This window comes from Chelonoidis abingdonii, chromosome 3 (assembly GCF_003597395.2).
Source record: "Chelonoidis abingdonii isolate Lonesome George chromosome 3, CheloAbing_2.0, whole genome shotgun sequence".
NCBI lineage: Eukaryota > Metazoa > Chordata > Testudines > Testudinidae > Chelonoidis > Chelonoidis abingdonii.
In genome coordinates this window covers 132,389,858-132,403,511 of record NC_133771.1, presented here as the reverse complement: position 1 = coordinate 132,403,511, position 13,654 = coordinate 132,389,858, and the positions used below count along the sequence as shown (strand labels likewise).

Sequence of the window (13,654 nt, the reverse complement as noted above, 5' to 3'; positions counted from 1 at the left end):
GGAAGAGGGCCTGTAACCTGACGCCCACCACCCAGAGCTGAAGCAGTTGAGCTTTGGTTTTGGCTCGGGGCAGTGGGGCTCGGGCTTCGGTCCCGGGCCCCAGCAAGTCTAATACCAGCCCTGGCAACCCCATTAAAACAGGGTTGTGACCCACTTTGGGGTCCTCACCCACAGTTTGAAAATCTGTTATACTGGCTTCTAGTCAGTTTTCAATGCCAGTTTAAGGCTTTGGTCCTAATCTTCTAAGTAATTAATGGATCAAGCCCCAGTTCTAAATTATAGACCAAATTTTGATCTATGGACTGTTTTGACAGCTGTGCTTCTCTGGGACAACACAGATCACGACAAAGCACATGAGAATCTTCTTCAGCTATCCCTCGATGCGAGGATGATGTCTGCCAAGAAGGTTCACTGGTGAGTTTTTAAGTGGCTGAGGAGCCCCATTCTTGCACTGCAGATTTTCCCACAGAAGTGACAGGTGTAATTTTGGAGGAGACAATTGTTGGCTGGACTGTTATGACCTCTCTTTCCTCCTTTGTTGCTTCTCTGTCTCATAAGCACATCTGTTCTCCTCAAAGCAAGCTGTGGCTTGGTGTATGGTGTGGCGTCCTTGTGTTCTGTTCCGTGCCAAGTAAACCCAGTTTGTTGGGTTGATGACTCCCTTTTTAAGATATACTTTCAGTATGTCTTTGAAATGCTTCCGCTGCCCTCTGCAAGCCCTTCTTCCCTGACTTAACTGAGAGACGAATACTTGCTTCAGGAGGTTAGTGTCAGGCATATGTACACAGTGGCCAGTCCAGCGGAGTTCATATTTCATGACCTGCGCTTCTATACTGCTTATGCTGGCTGCAGAGAGAACGTGATGTTAGCGTGTCTGTCTTCCCAGTTGATCCTGAGAATTCTCCTGAGGTAGCACTGTTGGAACTACTACAGGCACTTGAGATGTAGTCTGTAGGTTACCCAGGTCTCTCACCCATAAAGAAGTGGGGCGACACCTGGCTTGTAAACCAAAATCTTCATACCTGCTTGCAGATCCCTATAATTGAAGACTACTCAAATTAGTCTTTCAAAGGATGTGCTGGCACAGCCGATCCTGTATTGAATCTCTGTGTCAATGCTAGCTGTTAGGGAGAGGTGGCTACCAAGGTATGGAAAACGGTCCACATTTTCCAGGCGGTCTCCACTGATTGTGATTTGTGGAGTACAAAGAGTAGTTTGTGCAGGTGAGGGCTGGTTTTCCTGATGTTGAGCGAAAGATCCAGGTTGTGATAGGCAACTGCAAAAAGATGTAGGGTGTTTTGCAGATTGGCCTGTGTGTCTGTAAGAATGACAGTCATCTGCACACCGAAGGTCAGTGCTGACAATTCTCATGATCTTAGATTTTGTTTGGAGACGTCGAAGACTCCCAGACATCATGAAACCTCTTTGTCATAAGAATGACATTAAAAACAATGGAATATTCCCCTTGCAAAAAAGCCCATTAACCAATACAAAATGTTGAGCCAAATCAACCTTTAAAAAAAAAATAAAATCAAAACCCTACCTTAAGCATATTTTCATCCCAAAAAGGGGAAATGATAGACACTTCATGAAGTCCATTAGAGACTTTGCTATTGCTATCAATTTTACATGGAAGGCACTTAGATATGACGATGATGGGCAACAGTATAACACTATATGTAAGACAGACGGTACCATTAGACAGAGACTAAACTACTGCTGTCTCAAAATAATGCCTGGTCTACTCTAACAAGTTAGGTTGACCCAAGTACATTGCCCAGGGGTGTGAAAAATGCACACTACCCCCAAAGCGGGACAGTTAAACAGAATTCTTCTTTTCTAGCTACCATCTCTCAGGGATGCAGATTACCTATGCCAATGGGAGAAACCCTCCTGTCGGTGTAGGCAGCATCTACATTGAAGAGAGCTACAGAAGTGCCGCTGTAGAAAAGCCTTAAGCATCTGATCTGGATTCACAATTAAGAGAACTGAGCTTCATGAAAGCATGAATTGAAACCTAGACAACTGCTTTTGCAAATTTCAAGCAAGCTGCAAGAGCTTTAGAGAGTGAGGAGGATTCAGGATCAAGGACTGATTTGCATCACTCAGCAACTCACAGTGCTGAGCCTTGAAAGACCTCAAAGTAGGGCCCCAAATAGGTGTTGGTTCCAAAACACAAAAAGCTAACGTGCAGTCTTGGATCTGAAAAAATCCCAACTCCTTCAGTTCTCCCAAGTATCCAATGACGGCGAGTTCAGAGCAACTTGGATCCTCTTCTGTTAGAATCTAGGGCCTCTTCTCAGACTTTAGGGATATGTCCTGGGGTATGGATTCTTTTCTAGTATACAGTGAATTATAGTATCCTGGATACCATTATAAAGTAATTACCAGCAAAAGCTGCTTAAAAGAAAAAAGAAGAAAAAAGCATGCAGTGTTATTAATGCAAAGATGACGATTTAATCAATTATTTCCAGGTCTTTAACAGCAAATGAATGAATAAAAATTGATGGGTGAATCTTGCTTGTAAAATGGCAGTTTAAATTAAGCTATGCTCTGCAGTAAAGACGACTATGGAAAATAGTGTTTATTTTCAAATTTAGGCCATATTCACAGATTTTTGGTTGGAGGACATTTAAAATTATGCTGTAGAGTCAGCTCTACCTAGTTGCGAAGAATTTACAAATGGTTCAGTACAGTAACACTACTAAACAAAAGGCACTTGCATATGCACACTAACATATTTGTTGTTGCTATTAAAATAAAATGTTTAGAACACTAAAAACATTACTTAAACTTTCACCTTTTTAATATGAAAAACCTTCTTAGAAGAAAAAGCTATCCTGTGACTTACAGCTTATTCTAAGATCTTAAGGTACATCTACATTGCGGGTGGGAGGTGTGATTCCTAGCACAGGCAGACAGACTTGAGCTAGCTCAGCTCGAGTTAGCACACTAAAAACAGCAATGTGACTGTCGTGCCACGCATGGCCAGCAGGTTGTATGTATCCATTTGTTCATCTGAACATGTTTCCAACAGCCTGTTCTGAAGGAATACGACTCAGATGAAGAATTTTCACCTACTCTTTAGAGAAAACAAAATATTTGGGCCTTTCATTTAATTTCTACATTAAAGATTTTAACACTTTCTTACTACTACACCTATAAAAGTGATATTCAATCAACACATTTACTATTTTACAGGCAAGTGGTGATTAAACTCTATAGCCAAAGTATTTTCCCCAGAAACGTTGAACAATGCATTAAATGACTTACTGTTGGGATAAATGGTTCATCTGGAGCACAGTGATAATTCTGCAATAATGCCTGTAGTTGTAGAGAATTCAACTTAAAGCAGGTACTGTTAATATTTGGAATGTCATCATGTGAGTATTTATCCATGGTAAGTAGTGTAGTTGCCTTTAAAAAAAACCCCACCAGAGACTTAATTATAATTTAAGAATGGAATATAACCATAGTTCTTATTTATTTCACAGTTTCTTTACGTTTACAGAGAAGGCAGAGCAGAGGACACCATGCAGCAAGAAGCCAGAATTGCTGCAAAAGTGATGTAAACTTAATTTTCAAAATCCCTCTTCTCTTCTGCAACACAAATACTCTTCCTCTTAGTTCAGGAACCAAGGGAACCCTAAATTAGGTAACAGATTAATTTTCCTGCTACTATATCCATGCAAACTAATCAAAGTCAGTGTATTAGGAAGAAACTGATTTGATTCTCTTGGGGAAATATTCAGTTCATTTTCAGTAAATGATTGCGCTAATATACAGAGAGGCTTTTACAACTTTACATACTGAACCAGGGTTCTAGAATACATTTGCACAATTAAATCATGCTGAATATTTGAAAAAACTTTGAGGAGTACGTTTCACTGAGAACCAAGAACAATAATACTCACCTGCACTATCCTGCTTAGGTGGCAATCAGCAGCCAGCTCTAGGCCCTGTTTTTCTGCCCAGGCTTCTATATGGCCCAACTGCTGACGGATGATGGCTCCCCAGTAATGCGAACACAATCCTGAATCTGGGTCAGTAACCAATCTATTAAAAAGCCACATGTTGATAAAGTGAAAGAGCTGGGAGAAGAGCTGTATAGTCAGTGCAGCATTCACTCTACATCGTCGCAACAAGGACATAGCTCCAGTTAGTGTATGCAAGACATCATCTACAGAGACAAAGAAGAATGTATTTGTACACATTAGTATTTAGGGTTTATCAAAACCGTCAGTTCAGGCATCCAAATTGAATTTTATATTGCTATTGAATACTATTACATGAATTATGAAAGACAATTTAGAACACTGTTCCAGAATGGCACCCATGCACTTGATATTTGTTTATTCCCTAATATATCCAAGAATTTATCAGCTGATAAAAATCTATTTTAAAAATAGAAAGCTAAGTGATTAAAGTTGAATTTCATAGCATTTTATTAAGCTATACAATTACAGAAACCAACTAATTATACTCTTTAGATTTCAACACAAAATAAATACAGTAAAAAATTCTCACAAGTCAGAGTTCCTATGCATAAAACACATTTAAGCTATTCCATACTACTGATAAATAGCATGCTTTTTGACAAAAGGCAAATAATTATTGGTTTTTCCACTTCTAACAGAATATAGACAAGGATTGTATTGTAAGCCCAAATTAATATATAGAACATAAAATAGTTAAAACTACATAAAATGTCCTCTTGCTCACAAATGTCTAAGGTGGTTTTTATTATTATTTTAGTTCCATCTTTCTACAACTACATTATAAATAGAAACTTTGCACTCCTCCTCCTAGCTTTAACTCAAACAGGTAACTAAAACAGTGCTAAAGATCTCTTGATAAGAAAGTTTATTAATAGTCTGTAGAGCACGTTTAGTTTTTCAGATGAAGAAACACCATCATTAATGCCCAAAGATGGTGGGAGTTGTTTGGGGGCAGGGGAGTTGTGTTATTTTTTTTTTAAACACACACATGAAATTACTAGAACTTGAAGTTCTTATTAAATAAATCAGCCATACTATTTTCAGCTTTGCTCAAAAATTAAAAAAAAAAAAGTCATGTGATTTACAAATATCATCCCCTAAATGTTTCAGTGCTAAAACCTATAACATTACTTGAAAATACTTAGTACTTAAACACACTGAATACCAGGATAGACTTTAATGTGGAAAATGCAATAGAGTCACATCTGACTGTATAATGCAGACTCCCATTATTACCTACTAAGCTTTATATAATTCAGATCTCAGAAAGACGTAAACATACCCTTTCGCTCCACAGTGCAGATCACCATGTGAGAATATATTTACAATTTCAGTCAGATCAGAAAAGACAGTTACTCACCTTTGTAACTGTTGTTCTTCGAGATGTGTTGCTCATATCCGTTCCAGTTAGGTGTGCGCGCGCCACGTGCATGTTTGTCGGAAGACTTTTTACCCTAGCAACACTCGGCGGGTCCACTGGGCGCTCCCTGGAGTGGTGCCGCTATGGCACCAGATATATACACCAGCCGACCCGGCCACCCTTCAGTTCCTTCTTGCCGGCTACTCCGACAGTGGGGAAGGAGGGTGGGTTTGGAATGGATATGAGCAACACATCTTGAAGAACAATTGGAAGACATAACAGTTTACAAAGTGTAAGGTACACGTCTTTTCTTCTTCGAGTGATTGCTCATATCCGATTTCATGTTATGGTGGTTCGCCAAGCGTTACCTAGCGCGAGGGGATCGGACGTGAGACTGTGGCAAGCAATGCAGAACTGCTAAAGCCAACCGGCGCAAATATCTCTAGACCTGTTGACCACGAGCAAGTGCGAACCAAAGGTGTGAACCGAATGACCAGGTCGCTGCCACATATCTCCTGGACGGCACGTGGCCAGGAATGCGGCTGATGCATGACTGGGCTCTGGTAGAAATGCGCAGTGAATGCCAAGACATGGTGACGAGGTCAATAGTATTGCGTATGCGACCCGTTTACCAAGAGGAGATCCTCTGGAGGCGACTGGTAGATCGTTCATTCCGCTCACGATCTGCCCACGAATCACGGGGGACTTCTGGAAGCTTGTCTGCTCGACTTAAATAAAAGCGGAGTGCTACGGACATCTAAGATTGTAACTGCTGCCTCCGCCGGAGATAATGTAGGCTCAGAAGAAAGACCGGAAAGGAAGAGTCCTGTGGCATGGAAGGCGCCGATCACTGACTTAGGAGGAGATGCTGGATGAGGTCGCAACTGTACCTGTCCTTGTTAAAGAACAGTATTACGGCGGGTCACGTAAGCACGAAAAGTTCGGAGACGCCTCCTGGCCGATGTAATGCCATAGAAGACTGTCTTTACCATACAGGTACAGGCAGTGAGTAATCGCACAACGGTTAAATGGCTTGGCATATGCTCTCCTCGAGACAAGTTGAGTCCCCAGGTGCGGGCAGGGCGGCGTACTGGGGGTAGAGTGCTACCAGCCTTAATGAATCTAGGTACTAAGGGGTGGAAACATCGGGAGTGGGCCACTTTCCTCCAGGTGAACATGGAGATGCCGCCACAAGTGCACCCTCAGCGAGAAGATATATCGCCCTCAGAGAAGATATCGCCAGGCCCTGCTGCTTAAGAGACCACAGGTAGTCCAAAACAGTGGGGATCGAGACCTCAGAAGGATTGACATTCCGCGTAAAACACCAGCAAGAGAAACGCTTCCACTTGGCCAGGTAAGTTGACTGAGTGGAAGGCTTTCTGCTACTTAGGAGAACATGCTGTACCGGAGTGGAACAGTGTAACTCCCATCTGTTCAGCCATGCAGGCGCCATGCCGCGAGGTGAAGGGCCTGAAGGTCCGGGTGGCGAAGACTGCCGTGGTCCTGTGTTATGAGGTCTGGAAGGAGTGGCAGGGTGACTGGGCTGGTCATGGACACGTTGAGCAGTGTGGTGTACCACTGTTGTCTGGGCCATGCTGGCGCAATCAAAATTAGATGCGCTCTGTCCCTGCGGAGTTTTATTAGGACCTTGTGAACCAGAAGGAACAGTGGGAATGCATAAAGCAGGTGGTGCCTCCACGACATGAGGAATGCGTCCGTGATCGATCCCGGTGAAAGACCCTGGAAGGAGCAGAACGCTTGGCATTTCCTGTTCGTGCGAGAGGCAAACAGGTCTACGAGGGGAAAACCCCACCTCTGGAAGATCGAATGAACAACAACTATGTATACGATAACAATGAGAAACTACGAGTAGCTAGGGAAGGTGGAGGTCAGCTAAGCTGCACTCCACTGTTCCAACGACCGACATGGGCGGTAAGAAGGAACTGAAGGGTGTCCGGGTCGGCTGGGGTATATATCCGGTGCCATAGTGGCGCCACTCCAGGGGCGCCCAGCCGACCCGTCGAGTATTGCTAGGGTAAAAAGTCTTCCGACGAACGTGCACGCAGCGCGCGCACACCTAACTGGAATGGATATGAGCAATCACTCAAAGAAGAATATTGTACCTTTTCTTTGCATACAATATTGTAATTGTGATGACTAAAAACATTTTTCCTGAGATGTTATTTGCCAGCGAAAGGTTATAAGCAAAGATCAAAATGAAGGTTGAATAGTTTTTAAATTGTAAAGAAGGGCTTTCCACACTTGAAGCTTTAATATGCACTAAACAAAGCCTTTCCCTAGTTTCTCATTTTTCTTCACATTTGGTAGTTTGTAAATTTTTTTTAAATAAAAGCTTTTTTTTTTGCGTAGTCCTCCTTCCTACACCCCTACTTGATCCCAGCTAAAACAATGAAATTTCTTGTTGTTTTGTAATTTTGTAATGTCAAATGAAAAAACTATCTAGGGTTTTTATATGGCACCCATCACCATAGCAACTGATTGTACTTCAGGATCATGCAAAAGAGGAAGCTGGCCAATGACAAACCCTTATTCAGGCCAAATATCTGAGACAACAGTAAAGGAAATACAGAAACTGCTAGGTGAAAAACTGCTTTTTAATCAATATTTGTCTATTTTTTTAAATTCCTCAACACAGAAAAATGTTCTAATTTCAGAATAACGTTCAACCTTCTTATCCAAAAGATCTAAACTTTATATTTAATTTAGAAGAACGTAAATATTTTTGTTCAAACCTCAGTATATTATTTAACATTTTTGCCAGTGGAAGACATACCAGTAAATGCTAATTATCTGGAATTCTATTACATGGATATACTCCTCACTTTCCAAAAGCTAATTTCTTTATCTACAACACTGATTAACCAAACATTTCAAGTGTTCTTCCTGAGACATTATCTAATGTGAGTTTACCTTTATTTTAAAGAGTATTTTTCATGTAAATTCCATCCCAAAGAATCTAGTCTATTCCCTATAGAGTGGATTTAAACACAACTAAGGTGTGAGAACATGTAAATTTCACATCAGTGGTAAAATAGACCAACTCAATCCATTAACAGTGGCTATAGACCAGGTGTCGGCAAACTACAGCCCGGGGGCCATAGCCGGCCCTTCAGACGTTTTAATCTGGCTCCTGATGGGGAGCAAGGTCCGGGGCTTGCCCTGCTAAACACGTTCCACGGCTCTGCGTGGCTCCTGGAAGCACAAAGGCAGTGTAGGGGCAGCCAGGGGGCTCGGCACACTGCTCCTACTCCAAGTGCCACCCCTGCAGCTTCCACTGGCCGGGAACCGTAAGCATTCATAGTCCGTCATACAATTTCCATATCCAGATGTGGCCCTCAGGTCAAAAAGTTTGCCCACCCCTGCTATAGACTATTGATTTAATAGCAAGACAAAACGACCAAGCAAGTCTAACCTATTTTAGGCCTCTGAGGATTATTTTCATCTGGATCATCAAGGAATGCTGGCATGTAATTGTTAAGCTCTGACTGAAGACAGTGAACCAAATATCTGAAAAAGAACACAGATCTGATTATCCAATAAAAGAAATTTTGCATTACTTACATGGAATCTTATCTGAAATAATTCATATGGGGGTCCAGTATATATTTAAATCTGGAGCTATTACTAGCAATAAACACTGACATTGTTAGGAAACAGGTGCCAATTTCGTTAATCTCTGTGGAGTTGCCCCAATATAATGCAATTCTGGAAGGAGCTCAAGAGTAAAATTCACTTTTTTATGTCATCGGACATTTGTACTTAAAGAAGTACACATTCTGAGGTTAGTAGGTACCATAAGGAACTGTGATTCTTCTAAGAAGCAATAGCTGTACAGAACCCTGATAGTGACTAAAAAAGAAGTTCTTCAGTGGAAATAAAAATCCAGTCCAATGACTGAGGAATGGTATACTGATATGGCTGCACTGCTAGTGATATAAAGGATAGAAACAGTAGAATGAACTGTAGATTAGCTTATGACTCCTTCCTGTGCCTTCGTCTCACTTCCTCCCCCCGCTTCTTCAGTTTCTTTCTATCGTCTCATATTTTTATTCCCTTTTGTGTCTATATTTCATTTTGTATGTAAAAGTTAATACAACTGAAAGTTTTATCCTCTGTATGGTCATTTCTGCTAATTTTTATCTAACATTTTTAAAAAGTAAAACATTTCTGCAGAATGTACATGTTAATTACGTAATCTTATTTTTCATACTTCCAAAGTAAAAAAGTATAGGCAACCTGCTATAAAAATTATAAAATGTCTAACTCAGTCTTATGCTTATAACTATATCTGAACCAAAATAATACTCCTTGAAATGATGCAGTGTGACCAAAATCTAACACAAATTTTCTAGAAACATGCAACTAATAATTCAGCAAGCATTAAGAAACAGGAGATTCTTTGGACATCTGAGACTGAAACTTTCAAATACTCACGTATGTGAATGTCATGAATGAATTTAATTAAAAGGAGTTTTTGTCAGGCTAAAATCAGTCCATGATTTAAGTTCTGTGAAAATAACCTTACATAAAAATTTAGACCATTTTTTAAAAATTCCAGTGAAAGTATTGTAAAAGAACAATGTCTAAGTATTTACAATCCAAAAATTCTAGCACTGAGCTAGCATATGAGAACCTGATATTGTGTAGCTTTTTATATTGTTTATTCTTTGCATTTCACTCACCTTGGAGAAACGAAGAGAAAAGTACACTTGATTTTTAAAATTCTTTCACTTTTATATTAATGAATTTTTTTTCCCTAAACCTGGTGTTTCAGCCAGAGAGTTTTTCCTTCATAACATAATTTGTGTGTGTTGCGGAATGCTAAAATTCAAACCCAACTATTCGATTGGAATCGAGCTGTAATATTTTCCTCAGTCTTTATGGAATGATATTTTATGGCTTCCTTAAATAAAGTACGACATCCCTATCTTCTTGTTCCATCTTAAAACATTTCTAATAATGGTAAGTACCTGATTTTTAAAAATTTCACTCCAAAATAATTTCAATACGTTCTGGTACACTTTTTGATGATACCACTGAATTAACACTTTAAGAGCAGACAATTTTTTATGTTGCTAATATTTCATAAAGTTGTATAGTGGTAAAACGTGGATAAACTAAACTAAACTCCACACTCCCCATATCAGAAGTGGGTAAATTCTGTTCACCTGCATTTACTCTCGACTACACCACTGTATTCATGTGTCAAAAATGAAAAAGAAAATATTCAAGTTATATGAAGTTAGTCCTAGTCTCCTGGAAGCTTAGATGTTACAATGGGAGGATAAATATATCCAAAAAGATAGCGAATAACTGTTGGAGTTAGAATCAATTAAGCTACAGGAGCCTGGTCTACACTACGCGTTTATACCGATTTTAGCAGCATTAAACCGATTTAACGCTGCACCCGTCCATGCAACAAGGCCCTTTATATCGATATAAAGGGCTCTTTAAACGGGTTTCTGTACTCCTCCCCGACAAGAGGAGTAGCGCTGAAATCGGTATTGCCATATCGGATTAGGGTTAGTGTGGCCGCAAATCGACAGTATTGGCCTCCGGGCGGTATCCCACAGTGCACCACTGTGATCGCTCTGGAAAGCAATCTGAACTCGGATGTATTGGCCACGTAGACAGGAAAAGCCTCACGAACTTTTGAATTGCATTTCCTGTTTGCCCAGCATGGAGCTCTGATCAGCACGGGTGGCGATGCAGTCCCAAATCCAAAGAGAGCTCCGGCATGGACGGTACAGGAGATACTGGATCTGATCGCTGTATGGGGAGACAAATCTGTTCTATCAGAGCTCTGTTACAGAAGATGAAATGCCAAAGCATTTGAAAAAAATCTCCAGGCTATGACACAGAGTCCACAGCACAGTACTGTGTGACAAGCGTAATGGAAAGCCAAAGAGTCAAATGGATCATGGAGGAAGGGAGGGGGACTGAGGACTCCAGCTATCCCACAGTCCCGCAGTCTCCGAAAAGCATTTGCATTCTTGGCTGAGCTCCAATGCCTGTAGGGTCAAACACATTGTCCGGGGTGGTTCAGGGTATATCTCGTCAATTTACTCCCCCTCCCCCCCCGTGAAAGAAAAGGGAAAAAAAATCATTTCTTGACTTTTTTCAATGTCACCGTATGTCTACTGCATGCTGCTGGTAGACACGGTGCTGGGCACTGAACAGCAGCATCCTCTCCCTCCCTTCCCCGGTGGCAGACGGTACAGTGCAATAGGACTGGTAGCCGGGAAAAAAAAAAAAAAACAGAAAAAAACTCCTCATGTCATCCCCGTGAGTGCTCCTGGCTGGCCTCAGTGAGGTCGGCCGGGGCGCCTGGTAAAAATAGGAATGACTCCCGTCATTCCCGCAGATGGTACAGAACGGCTGGTAAACGTCCTCATCATAGCAACTGGGGCTGAGCTCCATCAGCCCCCCCCTTTCATGTCTAAAGAAAAGATTCTGTACTGCCTGGACTATCATAGCAGCAGGATCTGGCTAGCAATGTCCTGCTGGAGCAGCTGCCTCCCCCTCATTTTATCTCACTAAAAAGTCAGTGTTTCTTATTCCTGCATTCTTTATTACTTCATCACACAAATGGGGGGACACTGCAACGGTAGCCCAGAAGGGTTGGGGGAGGAGGGAAGCAACGGGTGGGGTTGTTGCAGGGGCACCCCCCTAGAATGGCATGCAGCTCATCATTTCTGCGGGATCTGACACGGAGCGGCTGTGCTCTCTGGTTCTCTGCTCACTGGTTCTCTAGTACACTTGCCCCATATTCTAGGCAGGACTGACTCTATTTTTAGATACAAATAAAGAGGGAATGACCCGGGGGTCATTCCCATTTTTGTCTTTGCGCCCCCGCTGACCTCAGCGAAGGTCAGCCAGGAGCACCCATGACAGCAGCAGACGTACAGAACGACTGATAACCGTCATCTCATCGCCAATTTACAATGGCACAGCAGACGTACAGAACGACTGGTAACCGTCTCTGCTACCTTGCAAAGGCAAATGAATGCTGCTGTATAGCGCTGCAGTACCGCCTCTGTCAGCGGCATCCAGTACACATACAGTGACAGTGACAAAAGGCAAAAACGGGCTCCATGGTTGCCATGCTATGGCGTCTGCCAGGGCAATCCAGGGAAAAAGGGCGCGAAATGATTGTCTGCCGTTGCTTTCACGGAGGAAGGAATGAGTGACGACATTTACCCAGAATCACCCGCGACACTGTTTTTGCACCATCATGCATTGGGATCTCAACCCAGAATTCCAATGGGCGGGGGGAGACTGCGGAAGACTGCGGGAACTATGGGATAGCTACCCACAGTGCAATGCTCCAGAAATCGATGCTAGCCTCGGTACATGGACGCACACCACCGAATTATTGTGCTTTGTGTGGCTGCGTGCACTCGACTTTATACAATCTGTTTTACAAAACCGGTTTATGTAAAATTGGAATAATCCTGTAGCGTAGGCGTACCCGGGAGGGGAGGGGGGGAAGGTCATTCTTTCTCAGTCATAAAAAAATTGTACAATATGCAAGCTAATGTATGAAGACAACAGAAAGTGACTTGGAAGATTTGTATACAAGCATTTTGAGCCAGTAATGCAAAACACTGATCTAGAAGAAATTCTAGCTTGACTGAACAACCACTAAGCAACTTATGTTTAATATCAATCCACACAGTTGATTGTTATAAGTTGCTATTCCAGGCATAATTACTTACCTGTAGTAACTGCTATCTGAAAATAATGTTCTGCATGGATCCATTTTCATGGGTCTGATGTCTTTGCCCACAAATCAGAGAATATAGTAGGTAATGGCAAAGTTTAGAACCCCACAGATAAGGTCATGCTCCACAACTGAATACAAATATGCTCATTCTCTAGCCCCAGGCTTCTCTCCCTTAAAATAATGTGGTACATCACCACCTGATCTGCCAGACATGCCTTCCTAACCCTAAAGCCAATCTTAAGAAAAAGAAACCTTTCCCTCCAAACTAAACTTTGAATATTTAATGCTGTTGCGAAATCTCTTACTATTTGGTGTTAAAACTTGAAAACTCATTCAGACCTTATCTACACTCCCAGGTTATTTGAGCAACTATCTTAGACATCAGATGGCCATAAAGGGGGAAGACAAAAATCCACCAATGAAGAGCTTTGGAGGAGGATCAAACCAAAATACATAGTACAGGAAATTATGGAATGAAATAGCTCCAGCCATTATTATGGGCTAATACAATGCGTAGCTGCTACTGATTAATCCACAACCAACCTGAGG

The 13,654-nt window shown here is 41.7% G+C and overlaps 1 protein-coding gene and 1 long non-coding RNA gene across 24 annotated transcripts in view; one reads left to right on the top strand and one right to left on the bottom strand.

Moving 5' to 3' along the window:
• The window catches only part of LOC142046591 (uncharacterized), a 374,791-nt gene that overhangs the window by 99,438 nt on the left and 261,699 nt on the right, over positions 1-13,654 (top strand). The gene's annotated exons all lie outside the window — the stretch shown is intronic.
• The window catches only part of AFDN (afadin, adherens junction formation factor), a 155,800-nt gene that overhangs the window by 60,695 nt on the left and 81,451 nt on the right, over positions 1-13,654 (bottom strand). For all 23 annotated transcript variants that reach the window (XM_032781188.2, XM_032781234.2, XM_032781148.2 and 20 more), the window contains 3 exons: positions 8,792-8,886; positions 3,915-4,180; positions 3,274-3,417 (listed from right to left, as the gene is read on the bottom strand). In XM_032781188.2, coding sequence (XP_032637079.2) covers positions 3,274-3,417; positions 3,915-4,180; positions 8,792-8,886 — 505 coding nt within the window. The remainder of the gene's footprint in view (positions 1-3,273; positions 3,418-3,914; positions 4,181-8,791; positions 8,887-13,654) is intronic.